This window comes from Chamaea fasciata, unplaced genomic scaffold (genome assembly GCF_029207755.1).
Source record: "Chamaea fasciata isolate MVZ Bird 193981 ecotype frontalis unplaced genomic scaffold, bChaFas1.0.hap1 SCAF_1, whole genome shotgun sequence".
In the NCBI taxonomy this organism is placed as follows: domain Eukaryota; kingdom Metazoa; phylum Chordata; class Aves; order Passeriformes; family Sylviidae; genus Chamaea; species Chamaea fasciata.
This window is the reverse complement of record NW_027094086.1, coordinates 84,151,224-84,165,906: the sequence shown is the minus strand read 5'-3', so window position 1 is coordinate 84,165,906 and position 14,683 is coordinate 84,151,224. Positions and strand designations below refer to the sequence as shown.

Below are 14,683 nucleotides of genomic sequence, written 5' to 3'. Positions count from 1 at the left end.
AGAGAGCAGCTAATGCAAGGACATGCACCCACGGGAAGCGGGCTTAGTGTTATTTTACAAAAAAAAAAAAAAAAAAAAAAAAAGGCATAGCCGTGCAGTCGTGCCCGTTCGAGGAGAAAAATACCCAAGGAGGGAGGCTTTTTATAAATATACCCACGGGAGGTGAGTAGCAATGTGTGCGTGATGCCGTGGGGAGGTCCAGGCCTCCGGACTGAGTGTCCGCGACCTACTCGGCATTGGTCTGTGCTGGAAGAGCCCCGAGGGCGCCGTGGAAACTGCGTGCGGGCTGGAGAGCCTCACACGAGTGGGGAGATGTTTGGAGGGAGGGCAACAGGGACATCCTTCTGTCTCCGCAGCTCCCTCTCCTCTCCGCCTTACGAGGGCTCGTACTCTCTGCACCTGTGGGAAGGGTCTCAAGCAGCGGCCGGGCTCCCACGTTTCCCTTTCCCCATTCGCGCTTTCGAAGGAACAGCCCCAAAGGAAGCGGCTGCTCCAGTTGCCCGGGCGCGCTCCACTCCGCGCCGCGCATTTCCCACGGCACCTCCGGCAAATGCCGCCCTTGGAGACCCTCCCGGCTCCCCCTAGGCTGTTCTCGAGCATCACCTGTCACCTGCATCACTTCCATCATGGGACCGCTCCAGGGCATAGCTGCCCACCCCCATCCCGCGATTTGCCTCCTTTTAACATGGGGGTCCCCCCTATACGAAGTTAAAAAGCAGGAGATGCACTTCAAGAAAGTGTATCTCCTGTGTGCCTCCCTCCTGTGCATCTTGCTCTTTGCTCACGTCCAGGCATAAAGTTAGAATGATGGGAGTAATTGGTGGGTGGAAGATCCTAAACCAACGGGAAATGTATGGGTTTGACGACCTCTGGATAACCCGGGTACCTTGGCAGAAAAAGCAAAAAAATATTTACTCACCTTGAAGTTTTTTTTTTTAAGCTTTTTTATTTATTTTGTTTTTATTTCTTAAGTCATCTTTTGAAATGGTTCACGCTCCTGTCTGAGGTTTAATTATAGTAAGCAGGAAGAGGGTGGAAGGGGAATGGGTTGATTCTTGGGGGAGGGGATCAAAAACCAAAACACCCTAATCTCCCCGGATTGAGAAGGTGCTGGACAAAAAGGCTTTCTGTGACTCATGCACTCTCTGAAATGAAGATCTGAAAAACATATACAAGCCCCAGCTTGACTGTTTAGAAAGCGATTCCAGCAATTAGGAATTAATTCAGCATGGTCAAAAGGCGATTTCACTGCAAGTTATATCAAGTTATCCAAACTTTAACAGACTTCAGGTGCTGGAAATGGGCTGCTGGGGTGGAGGTAAGGCTGCAGGAAAGAAAAAACAAGGAGTGTTCAGGAAAGGCAGAAAGGGCAATCTGTGGAGCAAGGTCTGAAGGCATGGTGAGCCCATGTTTGCACCAAAGGTCTGCTGATGTAGAAGAGAGGAAGAGTGGGGGGCAGGGAATGCTTTGTTTCTCAAATGGGATTAAGTACCAAAAATGTGCTGGAGGTCCTAGAGAATATAAAGATGAGTTTCAATTAAAAATTAAATCAATGGGTTTGCTGGCTGATCAAGTTTCCAGATACAGTATAATCCTTCCCTAGTTAATGGCAGAAGACAGACTTAGCCCAGGCAGAGCTGACCCTGGGACGATGTGTGGGGCAAGAGGCACTGGGAGGATGTAGAGGGTGGAGGCAGGAATAAAACCGGTCTTTTACACACAGGCAGGCCAACAATAAAACCATCACAGGAGGGGCAGCTGCCCACCCTGGTGGCTCATGGCAGTGCTGGCCATGGGTTGCACCTGTGACGTGGGTCCTGTGATGCCTGCCAGGCCCAGCCAGGGCTCAGGCATTGGGATTGTTCCTCATGAGCTCCACATCAGCATCCACCATCTCCGTCACCAGCTCCTGCAGGAAGGAGAGAGACAGATGAGGGCCCCAGTGCAGGAGGAAATGGGCAGCATGTCAGGAATGCCCCAGAGCATGACAAGCCCCCCTGGCCCCCCACAGCAGAACAAGGAGAGGATGGGGCTTTGCTGGGCCCTGCCCACAGCAGCCCTGGCGTGTCAGTGTGCTGCTGTGCACTGGGGTGCCCATGGCTGCCACAGTGTCTGCTTTCTTCAAAGCAAGCATCCATGCAGAGGCACCAAAAATGGGCTATCTCAGGGTGCCCAGGTCATCCCACACTGAGGTGCCTCCCCTCCTTTCCCCTCCTTGTGAATTATTTTTAGTGAACACCCAGAAGTTACAAAGCACGCCAGAAAGGCCACTCACATCAAACGTGACTCTTGGCTTCCAGTTCAGCTTCTGCCTGGCTTTGGTGGAGTCCCCTTGCAGAAAATCCTGTAGAAAAGAAGAGAGAGGCACTGCCAGGACTGTTACCTTCCCCACCCTAACGGCCTCCCCATTGCTCCTGCTTCCCTGTGGGCTGAGCATGGACCGGGCCCACCACTGGACTCTTCCAAGGTGTCTATTCTATTCTTCTATTTCTCTTGAAGATGCAATTTTAGTGGAAGCTCATATGCCTATCAAATCACCAGGAGGCAGCATCCTTTCACCAGGCTGTTTTAGATGGAAAGAATTATTCTTTGTACACAAAGGGCTTGAACTCCAGCCTCACAGCCACATAACGGTGAACATTTTATAAGAAGTTACTGTACATCTTAGTCATGCTAGTGAATGAGCTGATTCAAATTCCTTTCCCCCCATTTGTTTAAATAATGTAAATCACAGAGCAAACATGACAACTTGTCTCTTTCAAATAAAAACATGATCACAGACAAATGATGCTGAAAGTGTTATGGATATGGGTAACCATATGCAACACCTGTAAACATCCAGCTTTTGAATGTGTTCATATTTTTTTCCTAGGGTATTTTGAGTATTCACATACAAATAAAAGTGTAAATATCTCATAAATGAAAAGAAATTGCCTTGAAACCATTACAGAAACCAAGACTTTGGTCATGTTCACCTTACTGTTCAAGTATCCTTAAAAGTGCTACCACACCAAAACAATCCAACAATCAGTCATCAAAAATAAAGTAACAAAATTAAACAGTGGCAAAAGCTCCTTTAACTGCATTTCTAATTGAATTTAAAAAACTGGCTGTATCTTTCTTTAAAATTGGAAGACAGCATTTAAACAGTTAGCTTTTTCCAAATGTATATGTTGATTGAATAAAATATATCATCTCTTCTCACAAGCTGTGTGTTTTCGTAGCAATAAATACTAAAATTATATCTGTCTAGGTTTAAAGAAACCCAAATAAACCCAGCTTGGTTACAGAACAACAAAGGTAAGGCTGAATTCTCCTCCTGCATTTGGCTTTATGGTAGTTACACAGCAGGCTTTCCAGAAAAAGGCAAGGACTGCTTTTTCTCTCCCTCTTCCACCCTCTGACCACTGGTGGAGCTAAGGAGCATTTGGTGAATGTAGATTTTTTTTTAACTTGTAATGCTGCATGCTACATTTTTCAGATGCTCTCTGTTGATCATATGTGGTTCAAGTCATGTTAATTTCCAAAATCATCTCATCCTGTGCAGTAAAATGTAGGAAACTCTTCTTCATAACTGTGCACAAGAAAGCTAGACAGCTTGCTTCCAGGAGCAGAGGAAACCCACCAAAGGAAATATGGCACTGAAGAAGGGGATGTGGAACAAACACGTCTGCCGAGACCTATTCTAGGCAGCAGTTTTACTAGTTCAGTCTTTAGGCTAAAAAACATTTCATCCTGCCTTCAGAAGAGAGTAAACAGATGGATCAGAACAAAATGATATGACAATAAAAAAACCTGCCATGATTTCCTTAAATTAGACTAAATTATTTCCTACTGCAGCCCTATAATGGGCTTTTTGAAACTGCAGCAGACTTTTGAGGCCAAGTCATGCAAAACTGCATCAACTTGAGGGATCCCCTGGAGGGTCGTGTGAACATGGATTGCAAAATCTGGTTTGAAATGGGAAAGATGCCCACTAACTTTGATAAAATTTGGACCAGACTCTAATGTACTCATGGAGGTATGTCTTTTATCTGGAGTTCAGTTGAATTTACATACGTGTGTATATATATGGATCTGGAAACAAGGAAATCCTTCATAAAACAATAATTTCAGTATAAAAACAATTGCCTTTTATTCAGCCCCAATTCAAGCCATTAGCTAGAAGTGAAGTGTTTTAGTATCACCTAGTTTTAAGTAATAAAAGCTGTATCATAAAACTTAGATTTTCATTTTTATAAGTGTTACGTAAGTAAAACTTTTACATCCACAATCTTTATATCAAAAACATACTTTGAAACTAAGCCTTATCTAAGATATTGGCTTCCCATTAAAAAAAAAACAAACTACTAGGAACCACAAAATGAATTTCCATGGCCTGCTGTATGTAGCTGCATTCTGCTTTTGAACAGCTTGGGAGCAGTCTTTTAACTGTCTTGGAAAAATGCTTTTTCTTACAACAGATTATTAAAAAAAATACCTAATTCCAGCCCTTTATTCAAAAACATAAACACTCATCTGCTGAGTAGGCCAAAATAAGCTTGGGGGTAGGCACAAATCAGCAAAAGGGAAGTATTTGCAACACTGGATTATACACAGAGATCACACAAACAACTAGTATGTTGAAGTCATCCAGGTATAAAACCCCCCATATTTTTCCTTTAAAAATTCACAAGCTTTTACAATAATGCAGTAAAGGTATTAGGGCATAATCTGTGAGAAAAAAAGAAAAAAGGGGGAAATAACAGAAGATTTAATATATATGATAATACAAATTCCCCAGCTGACTTGGGTTAAAAGATTTTAAGTGGCGCTCCTGAAGGGGTTTGTGTTCTTTTGAGAAATACAACTTTGTTAATTTACCTGAAAACAGCTTTACAGACAAAATATCGCCTAGGCACTTTTAAAAAGGTTCACTTACAGAAGTTACTAGGTAGAGAGGCCACATGAAACCATAATATTAACACCATATTACACCTGAGCTCAGGGTTTGATTGTATTCTTATTAGCCAAAGTTTCAACACTGAATGGAACAGATGACTGGAACAAAGCTACTCCTGATTAAAGGATTGTATTGCAGTCATGTTTCCTGTATTTTTCTACAAGTAGCTAATAATATGAAAACAATAAGGTAATTACAATAAAATAAGAATATTAAAAAAAAACTTCTCTTGGAACAAAATGACTGCTTGTTTATATTGTCTAAGTCTTTCACTGAAACCAGAGATGCATCTGTCAGGCTTCCAAAAGGAAAAAATCCACAAACAACCCCACCATCTAAAAAAGCCCCTCTAGTATATTCATCATTAAAGTGTACTAATTTTTCAATACCAAGGCATCACTTTCTGGAACTACAACCAGATCAGAAAGCGAAGAAAGAAGAGATCAAATTCCGCTGGAGAAAACCTGGATTGTTATTGTTTTGGGGGGTGGGGGGTGGGGGGCAGGGATGGGGAGGTGGTTTGTTGAAATGGGGGGTGGTTCTTGAAAATATAAACTGCCCCATATCCCTCCTCCTGATGGAAAAGCATCTGACGAAATGACAGCACTTCATGTTTTGTATTCCCGCAGGATTACTTTTTCCGTGCCATTGTGCTTTACATACTGACAGGAAGACAAAGCCCTTTGGCTCCCTGAAAACTCTGAGGGTTTAGATACTGAGCAAAGAGTCTACAACCCTGAAAACACTGATTAAGGCTTTCTGTTGTTTTTACAGCACTCAGATCATGAACATAAAATCAAGTCTTTGCTGTTAGTTATCAATTTTGTAAGGAATAAGTCCTTTTTTTCCATGAAAGCAGTTAACATAAGTGACTAGTAATGACAAGTTTTAATGGCACACCAAGAGTGAGAAACAATATCCTGGAAAATATTGAAAGGGAAGCAAGAGGGAAAAGACAGCAGTCAAATTCTCTGTTGCCACTTAATATGAGCAAGTAAATTCTCCTACAGCCTTATATGTAGCTCACTGTCATGACTGCCTCTCAGTGAACAGAATGAGTTCCTATGATGTGAGTTTTTCTGTTTTACATTTTCTGCAATTGAGGCTGTGTAACTGTGTAGAAAATACCCCATTATTACTAAATTTGCTTTTGTGATTATTCAGTTTTGTTGTCCAAATGCACACACACAAATGCATACAGATAAGCTGCAAGAAATTTATTATGCAATGTGGGAAGGCATTTTTAAATTTGGTTTTTAAACCATGAGACAAAAATGTAAAATATTTTAATGTAAATATCACATTTCCCAAGCTCTTGTTCTGAATGTCATTGCAACTCCTATTTTGTCTTGTGCAGTGATTGATCTGGTTTCACTGTGCATTGTATCACTGTCTTATTCAATTAACTTTAACTGAAAATTAAAAGCCTCAAGACAACATAAGAAAAAGGAGATAGTGTGGCCTGAAAGAAAGCCAAGGTTTCCTTTATTACTGCAGCTTGGTTGATTCCCTTTCAAATGTGCCTTTCACTGAAGCCAGCACCCAATGCCAGCTTTTGCTTTCTCTTACACTAGAATAAAACTGAGATCAGACCTCAGTAAAACACCTGTGATGGAACTGTGCCCAGCTCTGCTTGCTGAAGCACAGACAAGGGTTTACCTCTAAAAATAAACAAACTTGATCTAAGCACACAACAGTATAACTGCGTCTGAAAAGCAGCCAGGGTTACGTTCACAATCAGCACCACTGCTTGGAAGATGATTTGTTACATCAGGGTTCCCATAAGCAAAGGGTGCTGACCCAACTTGGTGGAGGCTCTGGCTTGAGTGTTTAGTCTTGCACTTTTGCTCAAGATGTTTTTTCAAAAAGGATTTCAAGAACAGAGAGGCCAGAGTTTCCTGCAAACCCTGCTAGTGTTTTATTTTCCTTATTTTCTTCTTTAAACCATCACATTTTAGCTTTAACTTATCCCATTTAAAGAAAAAAAAATAGATACTTGATTAGACTGCAGTTGTGTGTTTCCATCATTATCATAGAATCCTAGAATTGTTTGGGTTGGAAGGCATCTTTAAACTCGTACAGTCCAACCTTTCTGCACTGAGCAGAGACATCTTCAACTAGGTCAGTTACTCAGAGCCCCATCCCACCAGACCTCAAAATTTCCAGGGATGGGGCATCTTCCACCTCTCTGGGAAATCTGCTTCAGATGCTTTAGTGTTTCACCACTCTCATCATAAAAAGTTTCTGCCTTATATTTTGTCTAAATCTACCCTCTTAAAGTTTTAAACTATTACCTTATTACCCTTTGTTCTATCACAACAGGCCCTACTAAAAATTTATATCACAGTAATGTTATGCTAAGGTTTATCTTATGAAATAATCTCCCCTTTGTGTATTTCTTGAAGCATTTTACACAGCACTTTTAAAAGAGGGTTCAAGTAGTAAATCTCAGTAGTAACACCAGCCCCACAGTACATTTGTGCATCTGCCGCAGCTTATTGCTTGGAGAACAGCCTTGTTGAAGTGTTGCAAACATGTCAGGAGACTGCATGCATTGCTCACTAGGCAGTTTTTTCACCATCAACCTTGTCCCTCATTCCCTACTGTTCAGCCACACTTGCCACCAGGCCCAGGGACATCGTGTCTTAACCCAGATGCAACATTGGAAAACAGTTACTGTGACTTCTTCTGAGCACTCTGTTAGGAAAAGCAGAAATATTTCACTAAACCAGAGCTGTAGAGGCTGTAAACATGCGCCTTACCGGTGCAAACTTCAATGCATGGCGCAGCCGAGCTTGGATCAAACCCCAGAAGGAGTCTCAGTAATGAGCACTGTGTTCCCTGTGCGCTGCTCTGCGTGTTCTTCTGAAGATCCACAGGACAGAGAACACTGGCTTGGCTTCTTTGCAAAGGGTAGTGTTTGTTATAATATCTATAGTAACAGGGATGAAAACCCTGTGTAAATATAAAGCAAGAGACTCCTATCTCCATAGTAAATGTGAGGAGACTGAAGATAAAACATATTGAAGAGTGAAGACCAAGCCTAACAAGAAGCACAGTAAACATCTCCAGGAATTCAAGATGAGCCAAAATGTGTTGTTGCTCAGTTTTCATTTTTCTTTCCACTGTTCTTAGAAAAGCAAAGTTGTGGAGCAGTTGGGGTACCGAGGGAATAGAAGAATGCCAGTGAATTTGGTTCCTGATCTAAATTTGTTTTAATGCAGCATGAACAGACTGCTTTCCACTCTTGGGTCAGCAGTCTTTTGCAGAAAGACAGTATTGTTCGCAAAGAACCACAGGAAAAGGCAAAAGGCAAAAGCAACCAATAGGCTGAAACTCACATATAATTAAATGCCACTGAAAATAAGAGGCATAATGTGTTTTTTTTTTCCCCTAGCATGTTTTCCTATGCAAATCCCCTCCCTATTCAGAAAGTTTAATCTTTACTAAAACTATGTTGAGGAGGAAGGGAAGGGGAAAGAATGACTTGAGGAAAGGACTGATTCGGCGCTGCACAGATCCCCTGTACATCCGATGGACTTTGGCAGGCTGTGAGTGCTAGGCATCTTTAGCGTAAGGTCTTATCTCGGGACCCCCCTGCACTCCAGCAATAAGGCATCAACACAAACCACACAGTCAATAAAACCTGAGCACAACCTTCGCTTTTCCGCCAGGAACCAGGGGCGGTAGAACAGCAGCTTTATCTTATCGGTTTGATAATCTTTAATTTGACCAGCTTCCAAAGGGTTAAGGCAAATGAACTCAGAACAGCAATAAACATTAGGGCGAGAATAACAGTAATGGAGCTCTTCTCCCTCCTCCTCCTCTTCCCCTCCATCCCCTGCGCCTTTTCCACTTCGCTGCTGCCTATCAGCCCCAGCCGAAGCCGAAGCCAGACCTCCCTTTCAATGACAGGGGGTGATAAGAGGCTCGAAGAAAACAGCAAGCTGTCTGGTCTGCTCAGGAAGCCGGGGACGGGTGGTATTGTCCATCAGCGGGGCCACGCGGCGGCCGGAGGCCGGGAACAATGCTCCGCTCTGGGGAAACGGGCTCACGGAGCGCCGGTGCTGGCAGCCCCGCGGCCGGCACAGCTAAAGCGCCGAGGCGGGGCGAGCCGGCCCCAGGTGCCGCCGCCGGGCCCGCATGGCGGAGCTGGAGGCGGTGCCCCCGTCAGCGCCGCGGCCTGCGGGGGGAGACCTCGGCCCCGGGGCAAGCTCCGGCGGAGCTGCAGGCACTAGAGCCCCTCGCGGGGCCGAGCCTTACTCAGATCTGTCCATTTGCCAAACGAAGCCTGAGAAAACATCTTGGCCAGTGCCGTCCCTCGAGCCAGATAACATTCCTCCCGAATTACAGCCCGATATCCCCGAGGCCAGTGCTGAATTTGACTCGCTTTGGATCCGGAGCTGAGCTCGCTCGTCAGGAGCCGTCCCGCACAGGGCATCCTGCTTTTCAGGCTGCCCTGCATGAGGCAAAGGGTGCTCCCCCCGCAGCAGGGGAAGCCCTGCTGCCGCAAACAGATAAATTCCTGCAGCTGGCTGCAGTGAGGCGGGTGCTTCTCTCCCTCGTAGTTTGCCCTGAGGCCAAATTTTGCATGCCTGGGAAGACCTGGAAATTGTTCCCCGGCCACGATGTAAGTGCAATTGTAACCTCGTCTCACAGTCCTGCAAAGTGCGGGAGTGGCTTCTGAATGGCAAGATCATTTCTTCTTTGCAGGAATCCTTCTCCTAAATAAGCGGAGAACTTCTGGAGGGGAGGAAGAAAATCAAACCCACTCCATTCGCCATATACAGACCATAATTACGACAGTTTGGGTATTAGGGCTGGACACAATCCCAGAATCAGAGAAAGGTTTGGGTTGGAAGGGACAGTAAAGAACATCTTGTTCCAACTTCCCCTGCCATGGGCAGGGATACCTTCTACTACCCCAGCTTGCTCCAAGCCCCATCTAACCTGGCCTTGAACACTTCCAAGGATGGGGGAACCACAGCTTCTCTGGGCAACCTGTTCCAATGCCTCACGACCCTCACAGTAAAGAATTTCTTCCTAATACCTAATCTGAACCCTCTTACTGTTTAAAACAATTCCCCCTTGTCCGCTCGCTACATGCTTTTGTATAAAGTCCCTCTCCAGCTCTCTTGTAGGTCTCCCCGTAGGTATTGGAATACTGCTCTGTTTCTATCTTCTTTTCTCTAGACTGAACAACCTCCAGTCTCTCAGCCTGTCTTTTATAGGAGGCGTGCTCCAGCCCTCTGACCATCTTTCCAGCCCTCCTCTGGCCTTGCTCCAGCAGAAATCCTTCCTTTCTGATATGTTGTACCTGGTCATCCAAACACACAGATCACAACTAAAATCTTTAGCATGTTTGCTAAAATGCAAACTAATAATTTTCAAAGTGAGATTTTCCTACTCTTATAACAAAATAGAAATGCTCTTTGCAAATGCTGGTTACAGGTGATACCACTCCCATTGACTTATACTGCCCTGTAGCCTGGCTGCTGATGTGGTTGCTAACCATTCCGTGTTTCAAACTAACCTGGGCATTAAGAGGTGTCTGAATAACATGGATTTTGCATGACATGGGTTAAAGCATTTTTTTTTTCACAGTTAAGGTTTGGAGGAGGTTGTATAAGAGCATGTTTCTTCAGGCTCCCTGGACAAATGTGTCACCTGCACACGACTAAAAACCAGGATGCTGTGAGAAATGAACCTCTTTCATATAGATGGAGATCAGCTGTAGTACAGGAAAAGAGGTTTCTTATCGTTTCACTGGTACCTTCAAGTGCTGCTTTATGCTCACTATTCAATGGGTTTTCTTCTTGCTTTACCCATTCTCCACTCTGACAACTATTTTGGGGGGGAGAGTAAGATAATAATGTCCTCCTCATCATACGCGGTTTTATGATGCATTATGCATTTTTTGTTGCATTATGTATATTTAGGTGAGGGCACGATACCTTTGAAATTTTTACATGTAATTCTCACCTTCTTTTTAATCCACTCTGATTAGTTTTCTCATCATTCCCTACCCTTCACATTTTCTGCAAAGATCAGGAAATAACTTTGTGAAGTTGTTTGATTTCAGCTGGGTTTATTGTGCAGGAATGAATGTCTTTTTCAGCTGTCTTTGCTGACTGACATGTAAAGATGAATAGGAAAACTGATAACCCCAGCAATCCAGGCTGCAATCCTACTTAATTTCTTCTCTTCTTCCACTAAAAATACTTCATTTATAGCAACCTATATTGGAAATGTAAACAAATTCAGTTATCATCTCTGGTCAAATACCAAATGATAAGTAACAAAACAGTAAACATTTGGATAGCTATCTTGTACTCTATTTACAGATATTTATCTATCTACTTTCAGAGCATTAAGCAGCAATTTAATGAATGCAGATGTATGAACTCAGGATACTACTTCTTCATAGAGTTTTTCTTTTACAGGATGCATTGCTTGTGGTGATTTTGCTACCCCATGAACATTCACATTTCTGAAAAAAATCATGGAATTTGTTAACATCAAAATGATATTAAAATATTTTTTGGAATGGTGTGCGGTTATATTTGCCCTAATAAAATATTACTTTATTCAAAATGGATTTTTTCATCTAAAGAGCATATAATTGAAAAATTCTAATTAAATCACCTATAACCACAGTTGCTGTCTTTGCCCTTTTCTCACTTCACCACCTGAAGTAGGGCAGGGGAGAAGACACCCCCTTCCTTAACTCTTAAAGTGTTACATGAACCTCTGCCCCTCTGAAGCTTGTGCTGAAACCTGGGGGAAGAGGACAGAGAGGGGATGGATATTTCTCCCTTCCTGTCCTCCTCCCTGCTATGGATTAACTAGTATATAAGAGTTAGCACAGAGGATGTTCAGTCATTTCTCATTGTTTGAGTAGAAATTGTAAAACACTCCCTCCCTGCAGTATGGGGGATGAAGAAGGGAGCTGCTGCTTCTCTGGACAAAGTCACAATCTGCCTTTTACTGCTGGCTGTTTTTTTAGGAGCAGCCTCCCTCTACACAGTCATAAACCCGACCTAATTTATGGGACGCATCACCTTATCCCCCACCCCTCACTGCATTCCAATTTCTCAATAAAATCCCCATCTGATTTGAAAACCCTTTTCAGGACAAAATATCTGGAGAGAGTTTAAGCTGTGAAAAGCTTCAAGGGAAAGAAATGAGATCTTTTTACCCAAGGGGGGAAAAATTCCAAGTCCCCATATGGAGGGGACTCAGAACATGATACTGTGGGGCTCCTGTCTGCAAAAACGAAGCTATCCTTGTCTGAACATGGTTACAAGACAAGCACGAGTCCACAAAAGGGTTAAAATAAAACAAGGTAGGATAATTTCTGATGCTGAGTATGTCCCAAATGTATTCTCCTGTGCACTTCATAGAGAAGGAAGTCCGAGCAGTGGCCTTTCACATGACATCATAAAAGCCTAATTTATCACCAGCCACCAAACATCTAGAAAATCATAACATCCTTTCAGGAAAACCATGTGCAAGATAATCAGACTTGCTTTGATGAAAGATTTAGTGCTTGAGTCCAAGTAGGACACTACAAAGAAGAACCCTTTGCAGGTAGTAGCACACAACAATGCACGTCACATTTAATTCTTCAGTCTTGCACTTTATTCATTAAAAAGCTTATGCATTTCCTGCCCATAAACAAACATTTTTTTACTGTGGACGTGTGTTCAACCAAACCTGTTATGATAAAACACTGGTCACTGGTTAAGTCCAGACAAGGTAGACAGCTGAATATCTTTTACAGATGAAACACATGCTATGGCTGCAAATAAAGGCATTGTGCTCCCCATTCCCTCATCTCACAGTCCCTTGCAAGTGTGTTAGGGATATGGGCTGAGTATTGTCACAGCTTGTCATAGCTCTTGAAAGGATAAAGTCCTTCCAGCATGCTCAGCACCACAGCTACGCTGAACTGAGGGCTGCATCCCCCCTAATAAATTCCAAAACATTCTGCCAAAGACCTTGTCCCTCTGTCCAAGGCTTTCACTGTTCTGCCTCATCAGTTTTTGGTGACTGGTGTAACCTGACTGTCTTGATGGAAAAATACTGCTGAGCAAGCAGTATATTGCCATAAAATCAATTGGTTTCACATTTGCAAATGAAATCAAACAAGTCGGCTGTTTGTGTTGATTAGGCAGACAAAACAGAGCACAAGGCAATTAATGAATGGCTACAAATACCAGCTACACAGTGTTCAGGATTTCTTTTTGACTGTAATGTAAGTTTGTTGGTGTGTATTTAAAGATTCACAGATTCCAATTGCCGTGCAGTTCACTGATCCTGCTCCTTAATAATCTGACCCTTAGGCTCCTGCTGGTCAATGGCAACAGGTTCTTCTGGTCTGACTGGAACAATAACTGGATTTTCCACACCATTCTTGGTAGTTTGTTGTTGCATATTCTCTGATCTTCATTAATAAAAATAACTTCCTATTACATTTCCTGCACAGGAAAGCCTGGGAAAAAAAGAAATCATAGCTTTTTCTATGACATCTTTCATTTTCAGAGCAGAGATTAAACTCACCACACAATCTTCCAATAAACCAATAAAATGAATACAACTATTTATTTTCTTTTTAAAGATCAGTATTTTGTTTTCTAGCATCCTTCCCTTACCTTGGTATTTAATTTCTCTCACTTTTTTTTCTTGCTTAAATCTTTCCTGTGTTTTGGTGAAGTTATTTGCCTGCAAAATCCCATTTATCTCCTTTTATTGTTAGACATATTTCTTTCCTAATTTGATGTGTCTCCCAGTCTTTCTCTTTCATTCAAGCTTGTCCTGTTTCTCTTTTGGACATCAATTTCCTGCTCACAAACATCATCTTAAACCTGGCCTTACTTTCCTATCTCTCCTTCATCCTCAAAACATGCTACCTCACACTGAGATTTTCTACTATAGTGTGCTTTCCACTTGAACATTTCTTTTCTCTCTGGATCATGACAGATTTGTTCCTTTTTCTTTTCCAGCCACACACCAGCTTTCTCTTCCCTCAGGATTTTGTGTGGAATATTGCAGGGTTCTGGGAGACAATTCATATTACCAGTAACACAGCAGAGATTTGCTGAGAGGGCTGAAACTATGTTGAAATAAGTTTAAAGAAGCAATAAGATATCCCAAAGCTTGCAGTGCCAGTGTAAGTAGGGGTAAAAAGCAGATTCATTGACTGCTATTACTATTCACAGTAGCTGCCTATAAAATTCCACAGATTTGGCAGTGCATTAGCCATATATACTTTAAAAGCGTGGCTAATATGCTCTGCTTCTTTCCAAAGCATCACCAAATGTGTATACCACTTCTTGAAATCTGTCCTCTCAATGACCTTCTTCTCTTAAATACTTTCAACTCTAGAAGAAAGGAATTTTGGATCTGTTACCAAAAACTTCTTCATTACTTCACCCTGCAGCGGTCAAACATGAAAAACTTCGTTACAGAAGGAAAACAGTTAGCATTTTCTACTGGTCCTGCCCTACTTACCAAACCTTCTTTAGTTCCACGATTAAAAAGCAAGCAAACTGTGCAGGCATACACAGCAGCAGGCATGGGCTCAGAATACTCCAGTGTTTTCACCTGTGTAATGTTTAAAATGTGAGATGCCTCATCAATCACGTGAATCCTTTACAAGGAAAGTGTCTCTTGAGATCACTCATGCACATTTATTGCCAAGTTTCAATGTGAAAGACAGAGCTGTTCCTCAGACAAGCA

The 14,683-nt window shown here is 42.7% G+C and overlaps 1 protein-coding gene across 5 annotated transcripts in view; it reads right to left on the bottom strand.

The window, feature by feature from the left end:
* Window positions 1-926: 926 nt before the first annotated feature.
* The window catches only part of GMDS (GDP-mannose 4,6-dehydratase), a 418,193-nt gene continuing 404,436 nt past the window's right edge, over window positions 927-14,683 (bottom strand). For 3 of the 5 annotated variants that reach the window (XM_066187065.1, XM_066187082.1, XM_066187092.1), the window contains exons 10-11: window positions 14,456-14,548; window positions 12,561-13,436 (exon numbers count right to left, since the gene is read on the bottom strand). In XM_066187065.1, coding sequence (XP_066043162.1) covers window positions 13,299-13,436; window positions 14,456-14,548 — 231 coding nt within the window. In that variant the 3' untranslated portion in view covers window positions 12,561-13,298. Of the gene's footprint in view, window positions 1,910-2,275; window positions 2,345-12,560; window positions 13,437-14,455; window positions 14,549-14,683 lie in introns of those variants that run through there. The other 2 variants (XM_066187072.1, XM_066187111.1) reach the window with 1 other exon arrangement.